The following is a 27,949-nucleotide window of genomic DNA, read 5'->3' as shown; positions in this document are numbered from 1 at the left end:
TCTGCTGTGTGGCAGGTATAAAACGTGTAAGCGAGAATCGACAAAAAAATATAAAGATAATATGTGTTTTTACCAAGATTTTATTACCTTTTATTTTCAGAACCAGTGCAAAGTAGAGTCAAACGTTGCAAACTGGATCAGATGAGGAGACCATTGACTTCAAGGTTAGTGTGTAACATATACATTGGCCTTCCATAGCAATATGTTCCGACAGTCAAATGAGTAATGTTACCAAGAATCAATTTGTGATTCAGCTATTATTGCTATTTTGAAGCTCGAATGCCTGAATTTCAACCTTCAATGTTTCGATTTATAATCCCCAAGAACAGCATTGTAGTTATATCCGCCAGACACATTTTAAATAATATTCAATTCTACTTTCTTTTATCGGAGGCATGTGCTATTTCTTGTTGCATTCTGTTTCTATTCAGACGTGTTCTCACAAAGCGAAATTGTGCTTAGAAGTATCAAAACAGAAATCCTTCAATATAAACAAATACTACATCTTTAGTTCATGCTTTCTATGATCTATATCTTTAAAACATACATTGAACACACTAACATTACAAATGCAGTTTACTATTCAAAGCTTTTTTTAAAAATATCTAAAAGCATTCCATGAAAGTTATGTAGACACTTATTATGTTCTCTTACTAAAACTGTTGACTGCTCCCTTTGCAATTGACCTCAGTTGTTTATATTGATATGCGTGCATGTTTTAACCCGTAATAATGGTTGTAAATAGGTTTTGAAAAGATCATATTTTAGAGTGTGTGCAATGTTTGGATACATGTGTGTTTAAACGATATCAAGTAAGCTATCATTCTATCAAGAAGATCTGACTTAAACAAGGAAGTAATTAACTTCTGAATATAATGCAGGTTGTTTTAGTGATATTATTGGTTTCGGTAAGTAATTTTTAAATTGCTGTTTTTTTTGTTTTTTTAAGAGTTATTATTTTTTCGATAGGTTATAAAAGGATAATATGTTTGGGTGTGGTCAGTATTCAGATAGGTGTGTTCTAAAGGATGAAATATAAGTGGTTTAAGCCTTAAAAACAGAAAGTAGAGTTTTCCACAAGGAAGTTATTTGCTTCTGAATATAATTCAGGTTGGTTCGTTTATACAATTTTAAGCTCGTTTGTTCAGAAAGCTAACAATTTATTTTAAACACTTTCGAGTCCGCTTCCTGCGTCAAATTCACTAGTACTGAGTGTAGATGTGCGAGCGAACTGAGGGAGCAAATTGTTATAAGAAGTAAGAGAAGTATCAATTCGCCCTGCAGTTTTCATTGTATTATTAATAAAGGAATCTATATAAAATAAGCCCATGAACAAAAACGTTTAATGTGTTTGTAACCGGGTATACGATGTGTATATAGCGACTTATACTGTCTCCATATAGAGCTAGCTTTTATAGCGACGCGGTAGTGTCTGCCTGCAGAGCGCGAGGTCGTGGGTTCGAACCCCGACAGGTGCTCATAGCAGTTTGTGCAGTCTGTTACATGTTAAATAAAGAATAACAATAAAAAGAGACCTTTTTGATTCGGACTTTCCGAAAAAACGTCTACTTTCGGTTTCCGATTTTTATTATTTGCTATTTGTAAATGAATTCTACTTTCGTTATCTCATTAACTGTGTTTTCGCAAAAACAAATTCGTCAAAAACTCATCAACATTGTGTTACTAAAACAAACATATAATACGAGCTATTACTAGCAAACCTAACTTTAAAACAATGAAAATATTACGAAAACGCTCTTAAATCAATATTTACATGAAGATAGACTCGAAACAGACAACACTTCTGCTAACGTATGAGCACTGATCACCTCCCTTTGTGGGTAGCCGTCCGATCCATAAAGTGCATAACTGTCGTTCATGCTGTGTGAAATAAAAAAAACCCAACTCATTATTATTTTACCTTGTCGTACTTGCAAGTTGATAAATTTGTTAAAAGTATAATGTGTCCGAAATTCATGAAATGCTGCCTATAGTTTAGGGAGTAAGCAAATTGTTGTATGTACATGACTGTTAGACCGTACTTTCGATACTGTAATCACCATTGTACGAAGAGTAAATATGAAACATTTCTTATTTCGACCAAGATCAAAAACACACAAGAGCAAATCATATGTTGGGGACTTTATGCCTCTCTCTCTGTGAGCAAGGAACATTCATTTTAATTTTGTAATGTTTCGAGAAATTGTGATAATTTACTTCATGACCATTGGTGTTGTAACCCGTTGTTTGTCCATACAAAAAACGTGAAAGCGAAAATCAACAGAGAAAAAGTATAAATAATATGATGTTTATGATGTTTTTTATTTTTAATTTGATTTATAACAATTGCAAATTATTGTTAAACGTTGCAAACAAAATAAACGAACTATTGATTTCTAAGTAAGTGTGTAACATCTACATTTGCAGCCAATAGCACTTTGTCCCGACAGTTTTTTTAGTTTTGTTACTGAAAATGAAATCGCGATTTAAGTATTCTGGCTATTTTAAATGGAGCTCGATGTCCCGGGTTTCATCTTCTGATTTTTGGATTGAATGTCCTCAAAAACTTCATAATTATAACCGACGGACACATATTCATCAATATTCGTTTCCAATTCGTTGCATTTGAGCCATTGCTATTTCTTGTACCGTTCTTTTTTCTATAAACGTGTTCCCACAAAGAGATTGTGCTTAGGAAAGTATTAACACATGGATCCTTTAATTAAACATATAATACAAGTTTTCGTTTATGCATTTCACGATCTATTTCGAAAACATACAATCTTTATAATACTTCTGGGTGTGTCCCTTAAATAAATACATAAATTATCCTTACTACCACAACAGAGATAGTCCTTTAATTAAAGCTGTTTGTTATCGCAAATGGTAAATATTATTTCTTAAAATATTCCTTAAGTGACTTGTAGACAGTGAATATCGTCGTTTAACAAAATTGCTGACTGCTCCCATTGTAAGTAACGTCGGTTGTTTGCATTGATATGTCTGTTTGTGTTTATCTCAAATAATTAGTTTAATTAGGTGTTTTAAAAAAGAGGACGATTGTGAGTGTGTTCAATATTTGGATAAATGTGTTTTTTAAATGATGACAAATAAATGTTTTAAGCGAAAAGTACAATAAAGGCGATTTAACTTAAACAAGGAAGTAATTTGCTTTTGAATACAATGCAGGTTGGTTGACCTCGGTTTTCTGTTTTCAAGTTTACGATTTTGAAGTTTAAGCTATTCATTTCATGAATACAATTTGAAAGCGTATTGGTTTCATACTTCACGTTATATTCACAAAATTGGATGGTTTAAGTTAACAACAGTGCTTACGCTGTGAATTTAGTAAAAGCTATGTCACATTAAATTAGATCGAGGCATAAGTGTAAGTTTGGACTAACTATTATTGTTATGTTGATGTGCTTCCTCTTGTCTTAGAGTTTTAATGATATCCAATATGTTTAAAATGTTTATTTGTTTTAAGTGTAACAAATCTAAAGAGGAGATTTTGTTTAAAAAAAAGAAGAAGTTATTTGCTTTATTAATAGAATGAGAGTGAAAATATCACATTCAAGAACCAATTTGAAAGCAAATGTATTAACGTGCCTTTAACCCAAATGAAAACGGCTCTTTTGAACCTGTAAATTATGACAAATAATATTTGATCGTAAAAATGTTTCAATATGTTCCTAGAAATAAACAAAGCTGAACGTTAATTAGGGAAATGACAAACCTAATTTTTGAACATTTTTGCTTCAAAACGTTTCATTCCGTACAAAACATAAGACGAAAACAATTGTTAGAACATTACATCAATGTTAGTACGAAAAAATAATGAAAAATAGTGGATGGAATTTATTTCCTGGTTAAAAAAATGATTTTTTTTTTTAAATAGTGCAATCAGAACTAAGCTCCAAGACATTGTTGATTAGGCAGTTCCGATAAATTTGAATCATAAACATATTATTTTGTAGGAAGACATTTCCGGGAAAACATAAATGCCTTTTGATTGGAAATCTGATAAAATATTATTTCGTTAAATACGCTTAACTCCTTATTACAGCTTTTCATGTTACAACGGATATATGAAGCATACGTGTTAAATATTGAACCTTAAAACTAAATAGAAATTGATATTTCCAGCGTTTAATATTTTGGTCGTTCAATCGACTTTCGTATCGCTGCCGGCCTTTTGAATTGTTAGTAAACCCGTTAGGTTTTTTTATCAGTATCAATTTGATTTGAGTTTGCACTAAAGGACAATATCTTGAGATATAGTGTGTATTACATTCACTCAGACAGAACGATATACTGTCAAACAAGTAATTTTTACGACCGGCTGATCTCTTGAGATTTTGACATAAAATATGACACGAATGTTTCCAACAGAAATCAATTTACTAAATCAGAAAATGTCATTGTCAATAGAAAGTTGGCTGTTAGTATGTATAAAGTAATATAATTTAAGGAAAACAATTATCATGCATAACGGGAAATCTTGACGCCATTTAATACTTAACGCTGTTATACATATTGCTGTGATCAAATGGTTGTGCGATATATTTTATATTGTACCCTGCTCTCAAATCGCCATCGTAAAATCTGCACCCGACTTAATGCCATGTGCTCAAGCGTTAACCTAGATCAAATGCCTTTCAAATTATTAGAGTTTTATCTTTGAATGATTACCGGCTACCAATAAGCTGGAGCGTAGAAGCTTTCTTTTATTTATGAGGCGATTATTTTTTGTAGACATTGATCACAATTGTTAGAAGTGTATAAAATATCTTCTTTTTTTTAAAGTAAAAATGATGTACGTTCTTACAATATAATTTTGGATGATCTAATTCTAATTGCATTCGACGAACTTAATCTCCTTAGTTTAAAGTTGTTTGATATGTTCTTAAACCTCAATTATATGAAACTGTTTGAATCACTTTATAAAGCCTCAGTTTTATAAAACATTTGGAAAATTTCTACAAACATCTCTTTCGTAACGTTCTAAAGCCTCAGCTATATGCAACGTTCACGCTTACGTTTGAAAGCTTCACTAAGATGACAATATCATGTGAACGTTTCTTAAGTCTCAGTTCTAGGAGTTTTTATCCGTGACTTACTCTCTTGCTTTACATTTTAATTACGTGTAATGCTTTATAACGCGTGATGGAGATATCGTGCAGAAGTTCTAAAGCGCATATTTTCTCGTAGATTGGTAAGAGATGGCATGGAATACACCCTAGAAGAGTAATTCTATATATATAAAGTTTAACAGTTTGATGACGACACCTCGTAGAGCCTAGAGCGTGCAACGCTGTTGACGCCAATATCTGTGGATAAAGCGCGTATGATTTATTCAAGAACTACTTTGTACAGTACAATGTATATGTTTAACGTTCTGCAGAAATAATTAGGAGCCCAAACTGAGGGAACATAATGTTTTAAGACGTAAAAACAAGTAACAATTCTGCCTGCAGTATTCATTGTTCTATTTAAAAAGGAAGCACAATAAACTAAATCCATGAACAAGTATGTTTATGTGTTAAAATCATAACAATAAAGGTAATTTTTGTATGTGGACTTTCCGAAAATATACCTACTTTAGATTTTTAAAATTGCTGTAAATTAATTTTACTTTCGATATCTCGTTAACCGTGTTTTCGTAAGAAATTAGTCAAACAAACATCAACGTTATGTTGCTAAAACAAAGATATACAGTCGAAACTATCACTTGCAAACCTTACTTAAAAACAATAACAATATTACAAAAAACACCTTAAAATCAATTAACAGCAAGTCAGACTCGAAGCAGACAACAGTTTTGTTTACGAATGAGCGCTAGTCACCTCCCTTTCCAGGGAGTTGTTCGTTAAATTTTGTACTATATTGTACAATAAGAGCACTAGTCACCTCACTTTCCGGGTATCTGTTCGTTCAATTTTGTACTATATTGTACAATACGAGCACTAGTCACCTCCCTTTCCGGGGAACTGTTGGTTGAATATTGTACTATATTGTACAATAAGAGCGCTAGTCACCTCCCTTTCCGGCGAGCTGCTCGTTCAATATTGTACTATATTGTACAATAAGAGCGCTGGTCGCCTCCCTTTCCAGGGAGCTGTTCGTTAAATATTTAGGAGCACTAGCCATCTCTCTTTCCGGGGAACTGTTTGTTCAATATTGTACTATATTGTACAATAAGAGCGCTAGTCACCTCCATTTCCGGGGAGCTGTTCGTTCAGTATTGTACTATATTGTACAATAAAAGAGCTAGTCACCCCCCTCTCCGGGGAGCTGTTCGTTCAATATTGTATTTTATTGTACTGTTAGAGCATAGCAGTTGTTCATGCTGATTGAAATGCATGAAACTCATGAGTATTTTAAATTGTCGTTCTTGCAAATTTATAAATTTTTAAGATGTCGAAAATGTCCGTGTTTGATGCCATGCTGTCTATTTTTAAGGCGATAAGCACATCATTATATTAATTTGACATTTTTACCATAATTGTGATACTGTAATGACCAATGACCAAAACGGATATCTTCTAAATTTATTATTTCGTCCAAAAGGACAGCACACAAGAATCGTCTGTGGGGGACAAACTGCCTCTCTCTCTGCACGCAAGGAACATACTGTATCGTATCTTAAAGGAGGTGGCACTTTTCGGTTGTATTCACGTAATGTATGCATCAGATCGGAGACTATTCGATCTAAGTATATCAGTTTTATTTGGTATATTTTATTTTTCTGTATTGGCATTGTCATCAGGTTGGGTTAAGCTCCCTTCCTTATGTTCGTAATTTCGCTTTTCTTGGTTTCGATTGATGCCTGTAAATTAGGTTAATTCCCAAATTAACCCATATTTTGCTGACCATTTTCAGAAGGTAACACCAACTTTCATTATTTACTCTTCAACTTCCATTCCTTTTATGTATAACCTCTCTGCAATTGCGAATATAATCAGATGTATGCATATTCTTCGGATATGTTCAGATCGCGAATATCCGCGTTATAAATAATGTATAAAAGTTCAAAACTATTGGTCGTATCGATGTTTGCATTTTGCCAGAATAATACGAAAATTTTAATGAACATCTTAAAAAAGTCAATTCAAATGTTTTGAATGTATTAAATATGAAGTGATTTTCTCATCGTGATATTATGACTTCATATGATAAACTGTTTTCATGTTACTGTACGTTCTATTTACAAAACGGTTAATAAAGAATATTTCTGTAGGATTTTCTGGACTGAAATTAAGTAATGTTGTAATTATTCAGGAAAAAAATAAACTATTGGTCTCTCGGACTCAACACACTTTAACCAGTCTAATTGCGTTTATTACCCATATAACGTCAATAACGCAATTTGTAGCCTAATTATTAGTGTTTTTTGCCTTAGAAAATTGTTTCTTTTTAGAAGGCTATTCGGTAAACAGGGTCTTTATTATACATTGTATTCGTTATACAGAGTCTTCATTATACTTCGCTTTCGTTAAAGAGAGTCTGCATTATACATATTCTTCTTTATACAGGATCTTCTTTAGAAAGGGTCTTCGTCATTTAGTTGCCTACTGGCTTCTCCCCGTAAAGAATGTACAATACGATTACACACTATTAGATCTTCCCTTTTATAAAGCAATTTACTATCGATAGGGGTTAAAATAGTTTCTTAAAGCGTTGCTATAATATCAGGTAGACACTGATTATCAACTCTTACCAAAACTCTTGACTGCTACATTCGTAACTATCAACAGGTGGATATAATGATAAGCTGTTAAACCGTTGTTATTAGTGTAAATAGAGGTCTGAGTTGATCATTTGGGAGTGTGTTTAGTATTTAGATAATTGTGTTTTTAAATGATGAAAGGAAGTGTTTAAAACGTAACAGAACAATAAAAGAAAACTGACTGAAACCAGGAAGTAAATTGTTTCTATACACAATGCAGGTTAATCAAATTCTGAATGTTTTAGATTCATACTTGAAAACATATCTTACTAAGCTTTGCTGACAAAATGTATTTGAGCTCACGTTGGGAATTAAGTAAAATTATTGTTATTGTAAACAAAATCAACGCGTAAGATTTTGCATTGACTTAGCATATTTGTCATTTTGATGTGTTTTCTTTTGGCTTACAGATTTAATTATCATCAATAGGTTTAAAACAGATACACATTTGGACAGTGTTCAATATTTGGATTACTGTGTTTTGAATGGTGATAATAGGTTTTAAGCGTACCAAAGCTGAGATTGAGATCTAATTTAAACAAGAAAGATTTTTTTTGCTGAATAAAATGCTGGTTTGTTTCCCATTCTTTAGTGAGTACATAAAGTGAAATTATGATTTTGAAGTCAACCCTTTAATTAAAATCATTAATTTACATAATATAATACATTTCACTAAGCTGTGACGACTGAAATGACTCGTGCATATGTCTGAATTTTAGTAAAATTATTGCTTTATTAAATAAGACCGACGCAAAAGATTTCAATGTCGATAATGATTTCTTACTATAAACCTAAGTACACTGAAATTGATAATTACTAGGTCGTTTCGTATTAGCATCTACTTGATTTAAAGGGCATGATAAATTGACAGCTAGAGATTAATTTTGTTTACACATGATGTAATAGTTATATATATATATGACCTGTTTGCCAATGCATTGCGCAATACCGATGATTGTCAGCACAGTATAATAAGTTCAGCTTAAAGCTGCACTCTCACAGATATACCACTTTTACAACATTTTATGTTTTGTCTTTGAAAGAGCAAAATTTTGCGTTAATATATGTAAACCAATGATTGCTGACTAAGATCAGTTCGCCGATTTTCATATTACCGAGCGAAAATTAATGTTTTATTGCTTAAACCGTTACTAATGGTTTAACAAAAATGCATAAAACATTAATTTTTGAAGTTAAATATAAAAATCTTCGATCTTATTTTTTTCAGCAATCTTATATAACTGGTTTCCATGAATTTACGCAAACATTTGCTCGCTCCTGGACAAAAAATAAAAAGTTGTCAAAACTTTCAATATGTGAGAGTGCAGCTTTAAACACTAAGTTAGGTTATAGTTAAATAATATGTACAATGTTTCTCAAATGTTTGTTTGTATAATAATTATACATCTAGCTGTTAATGATTTCCATTCTGTTATGTAGGATATTTTTTATGATCGATATTCAATAATTGCTTCTTAAAATGCATTCTTATATAACTGTATTTCTTATCGTGGTATAGGTAAATGTGCCACACATATTCATTAGATAGTAAACATTCACGCCGTTTCTGAATGAACCCAATTTATCTGTAAAAATGAATTCAAAAAAATGCGAGAACCCCTGTACTCATGATGTCATTAATCAATATCTTATATATATAAATAATGCAGCTAGTGCTATGATAATTACAATGATGAGAAGAAAATATATATGTCTACATGAACAATATAACCGTTAGTTCCCCTTTCGTTTTATTCATAAAAGCGCCACCTGAATAAACGTATAATGACAAAGCCTCGAGGTTCTTCAACAAAGAATTTTACTCTCCTAACACCAACAAACATACCAAATTAAGTAGGCTTAAACATGATGCCTAATGCATATAATTATTTGATTCAGACGTCGAAACGGAACAATTTTAGTATCCCCATGGCAAATGTCTGTCTTTGAAAGCCATTTGATCGAAAACTCTTATTGAGTTAAAACATATAAGTAAAGGTAGCTTTTTGTACTTTGTGAAATCTTACGTATCATTTTGTCTGTCCATTGACCTCATGGGACACAATCATCTTGCTGTACATAGAAAGCTTTTACTGTTTTATGCATTTTTTAAGGACAAGTTAGAGTTCAAATCACTGTGTATTTCTATATTCAAAGTGTACCTATTTCTCTTTCTTCATTACATATAGATGCGTATTGTTTTCATTCATTATTCAACATTGTGTTGTTATAATACATGACGCATTCAAATATGAAATAATATGTCGTTAAATAACCCAATATTTAATTATTTAAACTCATACATGTACATTAAACCTTTATGATTTGTGATTTATACAGAGATAAATACGGGTTTAGGTTTTTAATTTACATTTTTAAACATACGTCATTAACCATTCTTCTTATCGTCAGCGTTATAATACACTCGCTGTTTTAAGAAGTATGTTTTTTCTTGTTTAACATGTAAATATTCATATTTTCAGTGACAGATGTACTCAAATGAATATACGGTGACAACAATACAATAATCAATTGACAAATAAAACATTACTCATATCGCTCTTGCGCATACAAGGACGTTTTAGTATTGGTCACGATATCTTAAAGCTGCATAATCATATAACATGGCATCAAAGCAGTTTCAGTGTGAAATGTGCTTTAATGAAAACGCAGTTGGACATTGCAAAACCTGCGGTGATGTTGGAGAAATTTGTGTAGATATTCACAAAAAAGGAAAGTTGTTTCAAACTCACACTGTCGTTTTGTATGAGGCTGTAAAAATGCACGAGGATGGTGGAGATAAACCAAAATTCTTTATGAAAGACATCACAGAAGATAGATGTAAGCAGCATCCGACAGAGAGAGCTATATTTCTTTGTAATATTCATGAGTCCATGATATGTGGCCGATGTCTTCATTCGGAACATATTCCTTGTGTAAAAGAAGTTGTTGACTTGTTGCAGGAAGGAAATTACCCTTGACTGCGAGAAAGTCAACACAATGAAGTCAGTGTTAATGGAGGTAAAACATGAAATTCGGCTTTTGAAAAATGAGGCAGAACAAAGCAAGGATAACTACAAGAAAACTGCAGATACATGTGTGCAAGAATGTATGGAGTTGGGTAATAAGATTAAACGACGAGTAGATGAACTAACAAGTGGCCTTAGAGACGGGATAACATACAAACATAACGAAAACTTGACCATTCATTCCCATATTACTAAATTGTGTGATGAGAAAACCAAGTGGTGTGACGATGAGGAAAGTAAAATTGATAATTTTGTTAACAATAATTTGGCTGGGCATTTGTACCTAATGAGCAGACATTTTGAGAAAGAAGCTTCGGATGCCAGATCCCACCTGAAAGAAATAAAACACAAACATACTTTTAAAGGTTTCGACTTCAAAGAAAACAATGTTATTCTTAAATGCCTGTTTGAGGATTTGGAGGAAGTTTGTGAACAACAAGACGAAGTTACTGGGAGCGACGATGGAAATGCCAACGATGTTTTCGCATCTCTCCCGAAAATAAACAAGGTATCTCGTATGATGTCGGTTGATATTAAATGTTACAATCTTTTCTAGCCACATGTCGCATTTTATCTCTGTTGCATGGTAACATCAACGAACTATTTGAGCGTTACATCACGAAATTTTCTTCTTTTTGAAACACGTAGTGTTCTATGAACTCATGCATGAAATCTAAATAATCATTTATTTTGGCCTGTGAAAGTATATCCTATTGCATCGTACTACGTATAAGAATATTCTGATTTGACTAAATTTGACCGATAGTAAAATCATTTTTCAAACGTGTAATTTATTTAAAGAACTTTTAATTTTAAAGGTTTTCATGTTTGATTTCAGACCCGGCGAGAGCTCACTGTACTCTTGAATCAGGCTAAACACGAATTAGATAACTCAGAAAAGGTTTGTACACATCTGATCGTGTAAAGCATTGTCTTAAAATACGATACAATAGAACGTAGCAACTATGATTAAGTATCACCGGGACCGTTTTGTCTTCGCAAAATCACTTAAACAGCCACAGAATAACACGTTGTGGTTAAATATCACACCAATATTATCGTCAAACAAAGTTTGGGGTAAGAATAACACTGTTTTGTTTCTTCTCGTAAGCAATTGAAGACGATCAACAAAAACTTAATTCCATCGCATTACTACATTAACCTTTTGAAATGGACTTTATGGTTTCAACTGAATCAAAAACTATTGATAGTACATTTTTGAAAGATGACTATATAAATACATTAAATTGAATTGTAGAAAAGGTCTTATTTATTGTTTCGCCCTTTGTCCAATATACATTGTCCTACTATTGAATGGAAGCTACACTGGAAATAGCTAAATGTTTAACAGAGGCCCTGTGTAAAGGCACAATGCTTTGGCAAGCCATGCAATAAACGGCAGATACAAAACGTACAAACAACACTGCATCAAACTATATTTACAGTTCGTACAGTAAGGATTCACTTTACGGTAATGTAATATGAGATCTGTATCTGATCGTTGAGTGCTTGTATTTTTGCATGTAATTCATTGTATAAGCTAAAAAGATTTGCGGTGTCATCAAGTTGATGGCATTGAAGTTGACACGCAGGTCGATATTAATACGTGTTAACTCCCCGTACTAGACATGTAGCCAATCACGTGTAATGCGTCATATCATAATGTTCGATTTAATATGTATACCTTACTATGAATTCCTTTTTATTTTTTCGGTTTCAATATGTAATAATATAAATTTACCTCAAATGTCCAAATATGTAATGTATTGTGCGTATGAAGATGTATCGTACTTTTGTGTATTGAAGTCATGGGAGGCTTCTCAAGCGAAAAAAGTCAAACATTACAGAATTCACTTTATTGGGCAAAACAATAGGATTGTTATATATCAGCAAAATAACAAATTGTTAAAACCAAAACAATTAAATTCGATAGACGCTTTGCATTGATTTTTCTGTTCTGATAGTCCAATTTAAACTGCTCACTAATAATATTATGCCGTTTTGCCGCTTTCAGACAAGAAAGCAATTCGAGCAAGAGTTACTGAAAGCGAAACAGGACATACAAAAATCTGAAAACGTAAGTTTTCTTTAAAAGTTATTTGACAAGTTGTTGAATAAATGTCTGACACTTTAGAAATCTGAGTAAAACGGGCAAACAAAATTTAATCCAGTCCATACAAATGTCAAGTAGAAAAGGTACAATTAAAATGTTCAAATGTTCACTTCTTATTTTGCAGTGAAATTTTCACTGTTGTTTATTTTACTGATAAAACGTCATATTTCATAGAAAAACACGAATGAAACTCCAATATTAAGGTACAGCAACTATTTAAACTGACAACAGACATAATGGAAATTATAATTTGACGATTTTCTAAGGACCGGTTTCACATCGAGTTCTGTGTGTAAGCACGTATCCGTCGAAACTGCAGGTCGAGTCGAATACGTGTTAACTCTTCGAAAGAGACGTGTAACCGGTCACTAGTAATGCGCGTCAAATCATAATTTTCTATTTAATGTATACCTTACTTTGATTTCCTTTTTATTGTTTAATCATTTGTTGAATATGTTCGCAAATAATTTTAGGGAAAGCCAGAATAGTGCACCTCTTACATTAGTAAACCCTTACGATAAAAAAGCTTTTAGGATGCATACTATATTTAGTTATTGTATATAATATTCGATAGACGCATTGCATTTCCTTTCTGTTCTGATAGTGCAATTTAAACTGCTAACGTTGTAATATCCTTCCGTTTGGCCACATCAGACAAGAAAGCAGTTCGAACAAGATTTACTGAAAGCGAAACAGGACATAGAGAATTATGAAAAGGTAGGTTTTCTATATAAGTTATTTTACAAGTAGATGAATAGAGATATGACTAGTCTTTTTAAGCGCCGTGTAATATTGTGCTTGCTTGGCCGTCGGAAGGCGATACCCTAATAGGTTTCAGTAGACAGCATGTAAACTGAGTATCAATGGTTGCTCACTTCATATATTGTTGAACAATTATACTACGTTTAGGTGTGTGGTATCATCGATTGTGGCCATTTAATCGAATATCTAAACAATTTGTTGATAAAGTCGAAACCAAAGTGATGCCTTATAATTATAAACCAGTTCCAACAGCGAAATCATCTTAAAAAAACTTCTGTTTGCATATACGGTATGTATGTGGTGTTATACACATGGTGTGTCTCTGGCTTAGAGTATGTTGATCCATAGCCTGTGTTGATATGAGTCAAGCAATATTCGGCGGTACATATGAATACTTACGAAGCGAGGAATGAAGCCCTTTTAGAAAAATGATTGGACTCTTATTATAAGTAATGTCTTCAGACGGTCAGATATGTTCTCGTCTTATTTTTGTCGTGGAACTGGCCCCCTATATTATGGTTGAATTGTATGCAATAAAAATAGTAACCGTTATACATACTGATATGTTATCTTACAAATTCATTCACTATTCCAGACACAGAAGGAACTGCGTGATGAGCTGAAACGAGTTAAACAAGATCTTTCAGAAAAGGTAAAACCTCTTAAAATCATTTGTTTTGAATATCTTCGCAATGATTTAAAGGAAAAGCGAGAATAGTGAACCTATAGCATTTGTAAACCCTGACTATGAAACAAATGTTTAAAAGTGCATTGTATATAGTTCTTATATATAAAATTCAATTCACGCGTTGTATTGTGTCTTTTTGGTCTGATAATCGAAATAAAACTATCCTACCGTTCTGCTGCTTTCAGACAAGAAAGGGTTTCGAACACGATTTACTAAAAACAAAACCGGACATAGATAAATCTGAAAAGGTCAGTTATCTATTATCATTTATATTTATATTATTCTCAATAATAACCATAGAATTGTCAATTTGAGCTAATATGCGGGCGAGTATACATATTTTACATACTTTAGATAAAAAAGAGACAATGATGTGACTCTAAAGCTGTCTCAGCTGAGTTTCCCCTTTCAACAAATTGCGCGGAATGGTATCCCCGTTTAACAGTTGCGCAGTATGTCTTTTTCCGAACACATTGCAGTTCACGTGGTCGTTTCAATAAAAATAACCTGTCAATTAGCGTTTTAGCAAAGATGTCCTCTTTAACGAAAGCCATAAAGGTTGTTTTTGTTAACATGTTAAAGACACGAGTTGAGTGTCGATAAATATATGAAGCGTAACAACTCGTGTCTAGTTCATTTAAGGATTTGAACTCTCTTTAGACCCGAATCGCTCTCCCACTGTGGCTGTTTTATATTCATGCTGATTATCAAATTTAACATAATCCCACATGTGTTAGTTATGGAATTGGACTCAAAAATATCATTACAAAACTACTAATGCAATAAGTGCAAATGTTACGAAAATATACGTCACATCACTAAATAAATGCAGCTGATTGAACTGTTAAGCATTCCAACAAATGGCAAACCCATTAAAAAGAATGTGAACAAAACTTACATTTGTGTATGAATAAAGACATCAATTACAATAAGAAGTAAAGCATTACTGACTGAGTAACGGTCTTTTCTCCATACCATGCGGATCATATTGCTGCTTGTAACCGATCTGATCTTTGATTATTCAAACGTAGCTTTTGAGCTATTGCGACAATGAACCATGAGTGCACTCAGTATCGTTCTTGTGTTAGAGTATTAAGTTGTTTTATGTGATGATATAATCATTGCTGTAGATCAAATGAATATTGCAAACAAATTTATCCTGATGAATAGATGAGCGAGACAGTGAGGGTATTGATTGTTGTGAAACTTGTTTGAGGGGGAAACACCCAGAGCGGTTGAACATACGCGGCGTAATTGACACACTTGTTCTGGTGTATTGTTTGGATATTTGGTGCTATAAACCCGATAGGGAACTTAGGTGTACTTGGAAGCGCTATAGAATCTTTTGTGCAATTGTGTGGAGGTTGGGGCTCGAGCCCCCATTAAAACTGAGAATAAAGGCGTGCTTGTAAGCGATACGCAATGACAATGGTTTAGTAAATGTTTAAGGAGAGGACAGGCGTAAAATTTGGCTGTTTTGATATCATCTGGAAGTAACAGTGTTGTGTCCGTTGTTGTTTTTGTTTTCTTTAGATGCTGGTATTAGTCCACACAAATATATTAATCAATAAGTTGTCTAATAATATAAACCTACATATATGAGGTTCATATTATTGGACAATATATATTATATTATATAGTTTATATTTATATAATGATATAGAACATCATTGTACTGTAAAGTAATTCAATGGACATTGGAAGTAGTACTGTGATATTTAGTAAAGCAACTTTTTTACGAACAACATTAAATAGACAAGTATTCATGAATTGAACAAAACCCCTGTAGAAATATCTTTCAACAACAGATAATGTTTTTCTTAGCTTAATTATATATTTCAGTATTTATATAGTGTAATAAAGAACTACTTACCCAGAAATAACAGAAATTTGTCCGTTAAGTGTATTTATGGATTCGGGCGTTACTAATATACCCCAATTTTTATTATTTATAATTCTTATTTGTTGTTACTTTATTAGTAAGATTTAATTAAAATATTAATATAATTTATCTATAACGTTTTAACATTATGAATGACAGTTTTTTTTCTTTGGTTTATTACGGTGCTCCACTAGTCCTTATGAAATAAAATTGCACAGTGTATATTTTCAATTTTAAATCAATGGAAGGACTTTCTATTATACTTACTATCTCAATCATTATCTTCTGTTACTTTTGCACTATAATTAAAGATAACTCTTAGATTTCAGCCAAGTGCGGGGACAAAGGTGTAATATAAAACGTAGTGATTTTTAAGTAATTGATTGAAGTTGGGGTTCGAATCTTCCAGCGGGACAATTTGCATGATAAAAAGCGCACTGGTTTGTGAATTATAGGATTATATGATTGGTGTCGAAACTCCGAGCGAGAACATAAACGTGAAATAAGTAGTTAAAATAGTCGAAGGTTGGTTCGGTGTTTGAACTCCCGGGAGGTTAAATTGGTGGAATTGTTATCGCACTGGTGTAAGTAATTGTATAAAGGTAAGATGTTTGAACATCCGGGAGGTAAAATAGGTGGGATTGTTATCGCACTGGTGTATGTAATTGTATAAAGGTAAGGTGTTTGAACTCCCGGGAGGTAAAAAAGGCGTTTATGTTAGCGCACCAGCGTAGGTAATTGTATAACGGAAATGTGTTTGAACCAACGAGTTGTTCAAAAAGTTCATGTTAGCTCACCGGTGTAAGTACTTCTAGAAGGGTTAGTTGTTTGAACCCACGAGAGAGGTTAAATAGGCTTGATATCAAGCCCACTGGTCTTTTTTTGTAGTAACGTTGAGGGTGAACATGTTTGATTAGTCGCGTTGGTTTTGTGCAAGTGGTAGGCGCACTGGTGTATGTTATTTTAGGGAGGTTTTCGTATCGAATCCAAAGCAGAAACATAGGCGTAATTTAGTATACCTTTTCTAATGTATATCTATTGATTAAAATGCGTTGCTGATACCATGAATGAACAGTTTAAGTCATCCATTTTTGTCTGCTTGAAGGAACGAGCAGTTGTCACTTCACAGCTTTCACACCTGAAAGACAATATCAAGTGTAAGTTATCTTTTATAAAAGTCGTATTGTATGAGTAACAATACTAAATGATTTGACAATACATTTCAAAATGTAGAGAGTGATTATTTCAAAATGATATTTAAAACGTTTTTACGTATTATTCATTGCATGCATTGGTGTAAAGTTTTGCGAGTAGTTAGATAATGTGTTGGTCTGTGGGTCAATAAAATAATCAATGTTTAAACCATTAAAATTGGCGATGCATCTTAACGCCTGAGACGAATTGTTGAAAGTTTTATGTTGCTACTATCAAAACTTTTCCGTTCTAGCAGAATTTGATCAAATCCGTTATTGAGCTAACATGTGTTATGTCATTTTGTTTCTTAGGGACTCAACCAACTGGAACAGTTGATGTCAAGATCCGTCGGAGTGCTGTTGATATCATCGATTTGATTTTTACATTCCCAGATGGCATTCAAACGGTAATCATTTTGTGTATTGTTTTTATTTATAACCACGTGCAATCACAACATAATACTGTTAACATATACTATCCTATACGTGTGAGCATTTATCTACGTTATATTGTTATACTGCCATTATCAGAATTAATCTCTACGCAAGAAAATGAAATGATATATATATTTAATTGTTATCCCAAACTAAGGAAAGCGTTAATTTGATCGAAAAACAAGATCGGCCAAATGCTAGCACCAAGGCAGATGCCGGGAAGTGGGAACATTTCAACTAATACGACTAGCGTTAAATCATAAAAGGCACATTCTAACCTTAGTTATACATGTCAAAGATACAATATTGTGCAAATCAGGGTCATGTGTTAACTTTTATAATTCAATTTACAATTTGTAAACGTAATTTTTAATGTAATATAATTGGTTTGAACACTTCAATATGTAAAAGCAATAGAGCCATACACAGAAATATGTGCTTAGATAATGGTTTTGATTTGAAAGTTTTGTCACGAGACGTAGCAATTCATTCAACTAGTTGAGGAAATTTGACGAGCTTACTAACATATTTAAATATTTATGTGGAAAACTAATAATCATAAAGTCGAATTTGATACATTTTTATCTAGCCCTAGCTTGGGAAAAATAAACATTTAAAATGACATCGTAATTCGAGCATTTGAAGAGTACCTTTTAAGGTATGTGCTTTAACAATTTGATATGCTATGCAATAACTTGTACAGATAAGAAAGGGCATGATAAAAGAAAACTTGAACGTCTTATAATACAGTGCCAACATGATGCAAATTAGAAATCCTATTCAAGTGAACTTTTTAACGGATTAAACATCACACATTTCAAAGACAGCAGTATCGAACATTCAAAACATGCACACCAATGGATGGATTCTGCAATACATAAATGTATATGTTACGCAACATAATATAACAACAAAATGAGTTATATTGTCTTTGTTAGGTAGATCTTTATGTAAGTATGAACTTCACTTTATGAGATAAGTAATATGAGTACTTTCGAAGACTTGTTTTAATTTATGCATACAAGGATTGGACCAGTAATGTTTAGAAATGCATATTTTACATTAGATTCATCCGATCATTTTACTGCCCTTATATGTATAATGCATAATAAGTGAGATTCAGTCAATATCTTAATTCAACACTCGAAATTTGCTTTCATTTAGAGTGTGACGTCAAATCTTTGTGTATGTTCATGACGTCATTTCCTGTTTATGCATATCAAGTACCAAACGTTTCAAACTTTTGTCACAAAAACAAACAATATATATATTTTAAGATAACAAATGAATCATTATATTTAATAAATGTTGATCATATAAGAAAATGAGATATAAGGGTATGATTTTCTGAAATACTGACAATTATTCATTATTTTTACCTTCAGAAAAATGAGCAATGCTTACTTATAAAAGATTCAAAACAAAACAGAAATGGTGGTAATAAGAAATGGTAAACAACAAGGTATAACATGTGATACGTATATATATTCAATATATTTTATACTCGGCAAAAAAAGGATTACGACATGGGTATATAAGTAAAAAAGCGGTATATCTCAAGTCCAATTATTTATGCATTACATTATATTGAAAAAATTCAAAGATTCTTAGCCAGTAACCCCGCTTACTTATTTGAAATGCTTTATTGTAAATGGCAATTACCAATAACGACATAGCTTTGGCGACCGAAATGCCGGCCATCATATATAACATTATAGCCTTTGGCCTGCCCTATAAAGATGAATGTTTCGTTAACGACGTAAACGAAAAGCTTATATGAAATATAGAAATTCAATGATGTTAATAGTTCAAATTAATAACAGTTATCACAGTATGTACAGATTCCACCATGAAATCTTAAACCTGTGAAAAAGTTAAATGAATAACTAAACGAACAGTCTTAGTAAAATGATACTACTGTAGTTTTTAATATTTACAGTTAAAGTTATTAAAACACATCGCGTATATATGCGTTTATGGTTGTATTATATGGACGATTTATTAAAAAATTTATGAACACAAAAACATGTCTTGATGTATTACAAATTAGATGTCTTCCCTTTCAAAAAATAGTTGACTATATGTAAAGGGACAACATATATAAAACAATAACAAGGTTAAATTAAGAGAATGATGTGCAATTTTGTTTAAGCAGCTTGAATTGTACTATACCGAATGCAGTAACAATTACAAATTGTATATGAATAATTGTATTGAGTTGAACAATCAACTTTAATATATGCTTTTAAACCGTTGATATTACTTCCGTTTGAACAAAACTGAATATGTCCTTTTAACCATCCAATGTGCTAAATAATAATTTGATTTAAAAAAAAAATCGGATGCGTTTGCATAAAGATTTGTTTTGGGAATAAACTTACCGTTTATAAGGAAAATGGCAATTCCATTTTTAAACGTTTTCTTGTAGCTGAATTCTTGAATATTTGTTTATGTACAAAACATTAGACGAAAACATTTGTTTGAACATAAATTCGATGGTTTAGCACGTATGTTCTCAAACTGTCTGACTTTGTTAAACGAACTACATTGGAATTAACACAATAATTAACTAATACACTTAAATCGCGTAACCGTCTGTATACATCACCAAACTGCCCTGTGTAGTTGTAAACGTGAAAAATAGAAATATTTGTTGTTAAAATGCCACCTCTAAATGTGTCATTTTATTTGAAAACATATGTCGATTATTTAAAAAAACATAACATTAAACGCAACACTAGAATCTATTGAATCATATCTGTTGATAGCCACCAGTGCATGTGTGGGATGCGGTATAATGTACTAGTAGCCTTATAACATAAGCAATAAATGTATAAAATGTAGAAGTAAAATAAATCTCCAGTAAGATAGATTTCAATTTAAATTGGTTTAATGACTAACGTGTAATCGATTAATCAACTCCCTGAACACCATTGATTTCTGTAACCTCCTATTGAAAACAAAATTCATACTATTTTAATGATACTATTTTGGAAGACTCAGAGAAGCACTTGGGTAACCGATAAATTCATACAGTATGGATTTGCAACATAAGCAAAGTATTTCTTGATAACAACATGCTTGACAAAAATTAAAACAGACGTGGTCGACTGGCCGAGGGAAAACGGAGATAAAACCCTCCTTCTAGGGAAAACTCAGAAACGTCTGCCCGTTTGGCATCCATATTTACAGGATTTGTCTTGTACCACTAGATGTCGGGCCTTACCACCCATAAGCTCCTTATAATTGATGTATAGAAAACATATCATTTACATGCTCATGTATACGAACTATATCAAGTTGTACAAGTGTATATTACAGCGCTATGTTTGTTGCAGACAAGTGAAAGCAAATATATCATGAACATAATAATTTGCATAATAACAGACAACTTTCACCATAGACATTTTTTTATAAAATTAAAAAATCAATTGAATTGATGTGAACGTATCAGTTCCCCAAAGCTGGATGCCTTTACATTCATATGCGCACGAAGTACTCGTGCATATGAATCACTCGTGCTTACAAAACGCCACCTGTCGGTTATTCTATTATAAACATGGACAATTAGTTTTCTTCTAATTCTTTTTTTCCAACTTAGAAAATTATACTTCACTGAATACCATTATATAACCTCCTATAGAAAACAACAACAACAATACTATTTCAATATTATTATTTTGGAAGTCTCAGAGAAGCACTTGTAAAACCGACGAAATTTAAAAAAACGGGAATTCCGATATAAATAATCAATTATTTGTAATATGATAATCTTTTTTTAAATCTACCCATTGTTGATTGGTGATGACATTTTGAACTACTGACAAATATTAAAGAAACCTTTACACATATCTATTTTCATTAGATTCACTTAAACAAAATCCATGAATCCATGCAATATATGCAATACACTTATCGTCGTATAAGTCAGATACAGTTACTCGTTGTTTACTTCAAAAGTGTCCTCTTACAGACGTTTGAACTGTTCCGCTTGGAAGAACACCAGTTTTATCAACGGCTTCTCCTCGGACAATATCGTAGCGAAACAGCTTCTTACGTCTATAAGAGGACTCTTTTGAAGAAAATCTCGTAATGTATCTATGTATAGGCTGGAGTTTATTAAGTGATTTCTTCGAAAATAAGTAACCCAAGGAAGCGGATCGCTGCGAAGCGACCGTGGATTTTTATTCAAGAAGAAATGACTTCATAAATTTTAACCGACTTAGCGTTAGCCCCTCCCAAATTGCATCAGCTTTAAAATTAAGCCGTGCGTCTGTCAAAACGACTTGTCAATCAATTCGATATATTGTGACGTCATTTAAATCAGTGTTGACACTGAAAATGCGCCTTTGCATATGCAAACACTAGGCGTGGCTATATACGCATGCGCATTTATAGCAATTGACTTAATCTTGAAGAGTCGTCTTCAAAAATAAGTACGATTCATCAAAATAAGAAACGAAACATTTTAAAGATCTAGCGCCCCTGATAGACTGACAATGTAGGACAAACACTAATACATAATCATGTATAGACAATATAAATTTGGATACACTCATCCTTGATTTAAGATAAATGAATCGTTATTTAAACTTGACACAACTTGGAAATTCTAGCCTTGATAATCATCGAAATGTCTTTATATATGTAAGAATTGTTTTTGTTTCATAACTTTGTATCAACTGCATAACATTCAAAAAATCTGTACAAAACCCAGGACAGATGAAACCAGCAAAGTCACAAAACACTTACTTTTTTAGCACTTCGTATAAATAAAAATAAATATATTGCAAAAGTAAAAACTTTAGCAGGCAAAATATCCCTTCTCCCTACACCGTAAGATAAACCCAACTTTCTAACTGAAATAACTACTTACATATTGTTAAACACTACTTGTGGCCTTCCACTTCTGTAGTAGGTCCATTTTGCCCGCCGATCCTTCTGGTGAAGTTTCTTTTTTGTGCGTGTGCAAAAATAGACGTATACACAAACATGTTTCTACAAAAAACATCATTTATAACGTATTCACTTCAACCAATTCGGTTAACAATCATTGCTTAAGACTAAGAATTATTAAATTTGTATCAAGCAATAAAACAACATTTAAATTAGTACTGGTGATGTCACCATATACTTTAACGATTCATCTCTGGCAATTCCGCCATGAATCAGCGATGCCGCTATTTTAATTTCGCTTCATAACAATATAATAAATAAACAAGCACTGGTGATTCAACCGTTTTCAGTGTACATTATAATTCACCTCTGGCGATTCTGCCATAAATCATCAATACCGAATTTTATAACTTTATAACAATATTTACTAGTACCGTAACTGGTGGTCATTCAATACACACTCCCTGCAGCAATAACAATAGGTAAACCAATGAGATTGAAACTCACTTCGCCCCTTCTTAATCATTGCGAATTTACTTCATATCTTCTAAGTATAACTAATTCATTTCTGGCGTTTCCGCCGTGAATCAGCGATGCAGCTCATATGATCTTCAGATTATCTTCCTTAATAATGCAAGAATTATGTAGAGCAGTGACATTAAGCGTATCATAATTGTGTACAACAATCTTTAAATAACACAACTTTACAATATCCTAAGAAATTATCAAATGCATTCAAATTGCTACAAAACTAAACACAATCTACAAATCCCAACTTCTTCTAAGGAACACATATTATAATGGCTTGTCAGCCAAGACAGGCAATTCATCTATTTAGAGATTATAATGGCAGCCAAGCCAAATGTACTTTCAATCATAAAAAAGTATAAAAACAATATCTGTATTCATTAGCAGATACAGATCAAATCATTGAAACTTACATAAAACATTCTTTATTATCTATCAGTTTCTCAACTTATAAAATATTTAAATAAGTATTCTTTAAAAAAAACGTATTTTAATGCATTCTGAATTTGAAATATTCTAAACCAAAACAATCCACAATTATTCAGCATTGCTTCAAATCTTTCTCGTTCAATAAAGAGAAAAGATTAAATTTCATTTATAATACTGATCTTTATATGTTAACTGTATGGCTAAAACTATGGCTGATGCTGACAGGCACTTGGACAGAAAGTGACGTCAACGAAGAACATCTGTGATACAGCTCATGTGGTTCCAGCCACGTGGTAGAAACGCGGATTCCGAGTAGCACCGACCTCAATATTTTGAATCGTTCTCCTACGTGATTCTCGCAAAACAAAATAAAAAATGTCACCTATGTATTCTTTAATAGTATTTCAACGAAACAATCACTTTCAAAGTAAAACTAAAAGCACGTAATATTAAAGTGGTGAAAATAACTTCCTTTAACACACTTTTATTGATGCCTTTAAAAGCAAAAGAAACATTTTCTAACTGGTTACAAATTATGTATGAACTGAATTAACTCCTAACTTCTACATGTTCCATTTCTCCACTGAATAGTTTGAATCATCATGATAATAGATGTATTCGTCATTTGAAATGAATACAACAATCATATTTTCAATACGACTTACCCTCTTTAAGAGGATTAAAAGCATGCTTTGTCCGGTCATTTCTGTAAACACGGACTCCTGCCTATTACCCGGTACGACCTCAATTTTAGCAATCAATTATAAATAAATATAGTTATTAAATGCCTTTTCCCATTCAATTCATTTAGTGCATTTAAACATGAACATATATATTATACAGTACACTGAACGCAAAATTATGTATTTTAATGGCTAAACATAAGAGAAACGTTTTAAATTATAAGCTAGTATAGTCCTCATCTATTTGTGCTGACACACATAAATAATACATCGTGTTGTATTTTTAAAATGGTTTACCAAAGCTTTAAAGTTGTGTGTCAGATGTAGCAGAATGGAGCCTGAGCCCTCCGAAAATAGATGAATAATAAATAATAATAATGAATGTATTATATTTAAAGCTATGTGTTACGATTAACCAAATCTTATTATTGTCATACATCAAGATATTTAGAAAAAAATGTCGACGATTACACTAAGAAGACACTGGAAGACACAACACACTAAGAATGGTCTATATCACAAGTATACGAGTTTGCACTGTACGCCATATTCGTTGATGTCATCATGCATGCCAATATTTATTGATATGAATTTTAAGCTCTTGGATGAAATATACATTGGCGATTTGACATGCAAAACGACTATTTTTGCCACGGGAAAATCGACATGCATAAAAATGTCTCATACCATGTTAAAATCCGCATAAAGACAGTTGATAACATTAATGTCTTTTAACACATAGAATATAATAAACCAATTGAAATGCCACTCGAAATGCCATACAGGGTTTGCATGTGCTACGATGCACAAACTAAATGAATGACATGTTTCCTATTAAACTGAATATTTGGATATACGCGTATAAAAAATACAGCTTTGTTCCGTGCGTTAATTTTTTGCGCCCATGTTAAATTTAACCAGTTAATGACTTTTTTCCGCCATAGCACTAATTATTTAAATGCATTCAGAAAGCTGTTTGCTTTTCCACATTATTTCTATAAAACACATTTTACTGAATGTGAATATTGATATTGTCATATTTAACTTGCAAATACTTAGAAAAGTCATAATACTTCACAATTCATGTTAGTGTACATTCCTAAAACTTAACGAGGCAGGCATACCAAATTTTATTCGGTAAAATGATTAAAAAAGAACTAAATATATGTAAAAACAGTAAAAAGGAATAAATCAAGCTCATCAGTGTATTATCCTTTGTTGCAGTAGAAAGTAGATTAAATTTACAACAAATTCCTTCGCTATATTAACAGCATAAACATCAATTACGATGTTTATACCAAAGTTTATTTAATTGAATTACATTCCGTTCTTATGTAAAGGTACCAATTTGGATTCCGCGATAACATTATGCTCATATCAGAATAATACGTTGCAATCATATTTATATGGAAAAAGTTATTTTATGTTCATGAACGTATTGTTATATATCTTGTATTAGTATTTTACATGTCCCGAAATATCTTTTCACTGATACAGAAAACAAAATAAATCTGAATACAATCGATGTTTGTCTCCAGGAAAACATGACGTAAAATATTGTACACTTTCCATGTATAATATATATATATATATATATATATATATATATATATATATATATATATATATATATATATATATATATAATATATATACAAATTCAACCTTTGGGACATTTTGCCTATTTGAACAACCTTTGGAAGACATTATCATTACATGCTATATATCCTATAATAATATATCCTTTGCATATTCCTTCATAAAATATGCATAATTAAATGTAGTAAAGCATAATTAATGATGTTTTTTTCCCAAAATACTAGCCATCGAGAATATACAATTTTTGACTGTCGCCTAAAGGTAAAGCGCCGGATGTTCATGAAAAAGTACAACCTTTGGGAGAAGTACCCCAAATGTTGTACTGTATATGTCGCCGAAAGGTTCAATATTATATATAATGTAATTTGACTACTTAACTCAGCCGGTAGAGTGGTCTGAATGTTTCGCGGCAGACCACGTTCGAATGTTTTAGTCCTACTGACAACGTTAAGATGCCAGTTCGGTAACCATGATTTATGTAGCCATCTCCTCAATCCTTTCATTGTATTGTCAAATTATTATTTCTTGCATTTTATTTGCTGTGTTTATAACAATATGTGAAGCTAATTTTAATTTAAAGTCGGGCTAGGTTGTGATCTTACTCTCACACTAAGACGAAGATTTATGAACCTTAATAAACAATACAACAAAATATATGCCATTATTAATAAACCACATACATGTTGTTTGTCCAATGACATGCTCTATTGCCGTTTTCATCATTGCATTACTCTTGGAAAAAAGCAGCATTGTTTGCACTTATGACTGGGTTGCTGAATTGCTTCAACCACCAGTTGGTGTGTAAGCTTCTTTAAACTCGCACTCGGGCCTTGCCCATTCGACGAGTGCTCTGGTAAGAGTGTTAGTTATCTAAAATAATTCAAGAATGGTGCACAGACACAATAAAACCCTGGTTTGAGCCAATCCAATTCTTTGACGTGCCGCAAAATATAGAACTGTCACACGGGACCCCGATTAACGTTCATCCCGGAAGATGATTAGTATATAAGTGTTGCGGTTGGGAATAGAAACTGCTGTCCCTGGATTGACTAGTGTGACACAAGACCACGGAACCACCCGGAAAACGTTGACAATCTATTAACCGTGTATTTCGGTATTTTCTCCCTATATATGGCGATACCGATGAGCAATGCGATGGTTGTCGGAATAAATCCTCCGGCGGGATTATGTATGCCAAAAACGTGCCCTGGTATCCAAACGCGTAGTTAGCAGCTAGCCTATTTCATTTTCGTGAGCTGGAAGAACATCAATACTTATGAAACGGGTATAAAAATTACAAGTTATTATGACTATATGCAAATGCAGCATGAATGACTCATTTAATAATAGTTTAATACGAAAAGTTGAAATTGTTGTGTATGATGTCCACATCCTGTTATGCCAATGCCAAAACGATTGTCTGATTGAGGGTCAGACATCGACGGCCCTATACTTGGAGGAAAAATTGACGATTGGATTTTAAATATGTCTCTGGTGTAATGTTGTCTGCGATTGCATACGTTTTCTTCTCAGACTTAAACAGACGTGTCGTTGCAAACCCACTGTTCCTATATTTAAATAACAAATAAAAAACCACTCTTTGCTAATATCTACCGTTATGGAATTCCTTAAAACACCTAGTGCACGTGCGTTTTCAAAATCATTTCAGAACTGAAAAAAGAGTGAAATCTATATACATTGTTAATTTATTATGTTTTCAATTTGAAAAAAAACTGAAATGCTATGAATATATGTAAGTTTCACTTACAAATAATTGCGTATGAATATGCGATAGCACGTGGTTGTCATGGATATGCGCGCAATGATCCAGTTAATGTAAATAGTCAAATCGGTCTTTTTAAATAGTTCTAAAGAGAATGAAGCATTTTTTTCTTGAATGGTGCTTGAAAACTGTTTTATGGTGACATTTGAAGCGAGAAATAATTAATTAGCGTTCTAAATATTACCATAAGACAAGATTTC

At 32.4% G+C, this 27,949-nt stretch overlaps 1 protein-coding gene across 1 annotated transcript; it reads left to right on the top strand.

Moving 5' to 3' along the window:
- The first annotated feature begins 739 nt into the window (after positions 1-739).
- Positions 740-23,981, top strand: LOC128245812 (rootletin-like). Its single transcript, XM_052964037.1, has 11 exons — positions 740-812; positions 6,571-6,715; positions 10,213-11,266; positions 11,597-11,659; positions 12,773-12,835; positions 13,526-13,588; positions 14,229-14,285; positions 14,507-14,569; positions 17,309-17,360; positions 17,709-17,803; positions 23,910-23,981. Exons 3-11 carry the CDS (start codon positions 10,730-10,732, stop codon positions 23,979-23,981), a joined length of 1,065 nt encoding a protein of 354 aa, XP_052819997.1. The 5' UTR covers positions 740-812; positions 6,571-6,715; positions 10,213-10,729.
- Positions 23,982-27,949: the final 3,968 nt, after the last annotated feature.

Source organism: Mya arenaria, chromosome 9 (genome assembly GCF_026914265.1).
Source record: "Mya arenaria isolate MELC-2E11 chromosome 9, ASM2691426v1".
NCBI classification, from domain to species: domain Eukaryota; kingdom Metazoa; phylum Mollusca; class Bivalvia; order Myida; family Myidae; genus Mya; species Mya arenaria.
The sequence above is the reverse complement of the archived record's forward strand: the minus strand, read 5'-3'. Positions and strand labels throughout refer to the sequence as shown.

Bases quoted from the DNA above. Each gene is read 5' to 3' on its own strand.
- LOC128245812 (XM_052964037.1), top strand. From the start codon at position 10,730: ATGAAGTCAGTGTTAATGGAGGTAAAACATGAAATTCGGCTTTTGAAA. The intron at 11,660-12,772 runs GTTTGTACACAT...TGCCGCTTTCAG, and splicing joins AATTAGATAACTCAGAAAAG to ACAAGAAAGCAATTCGAGCA. The intron at 14,570-17,308 runs GTCAGTTATCTA...GTCTGCTTGAAG, and splicing joins ACATAGATAAATCTGAAAAG to GAACGAGCAGTTGTCACTTC.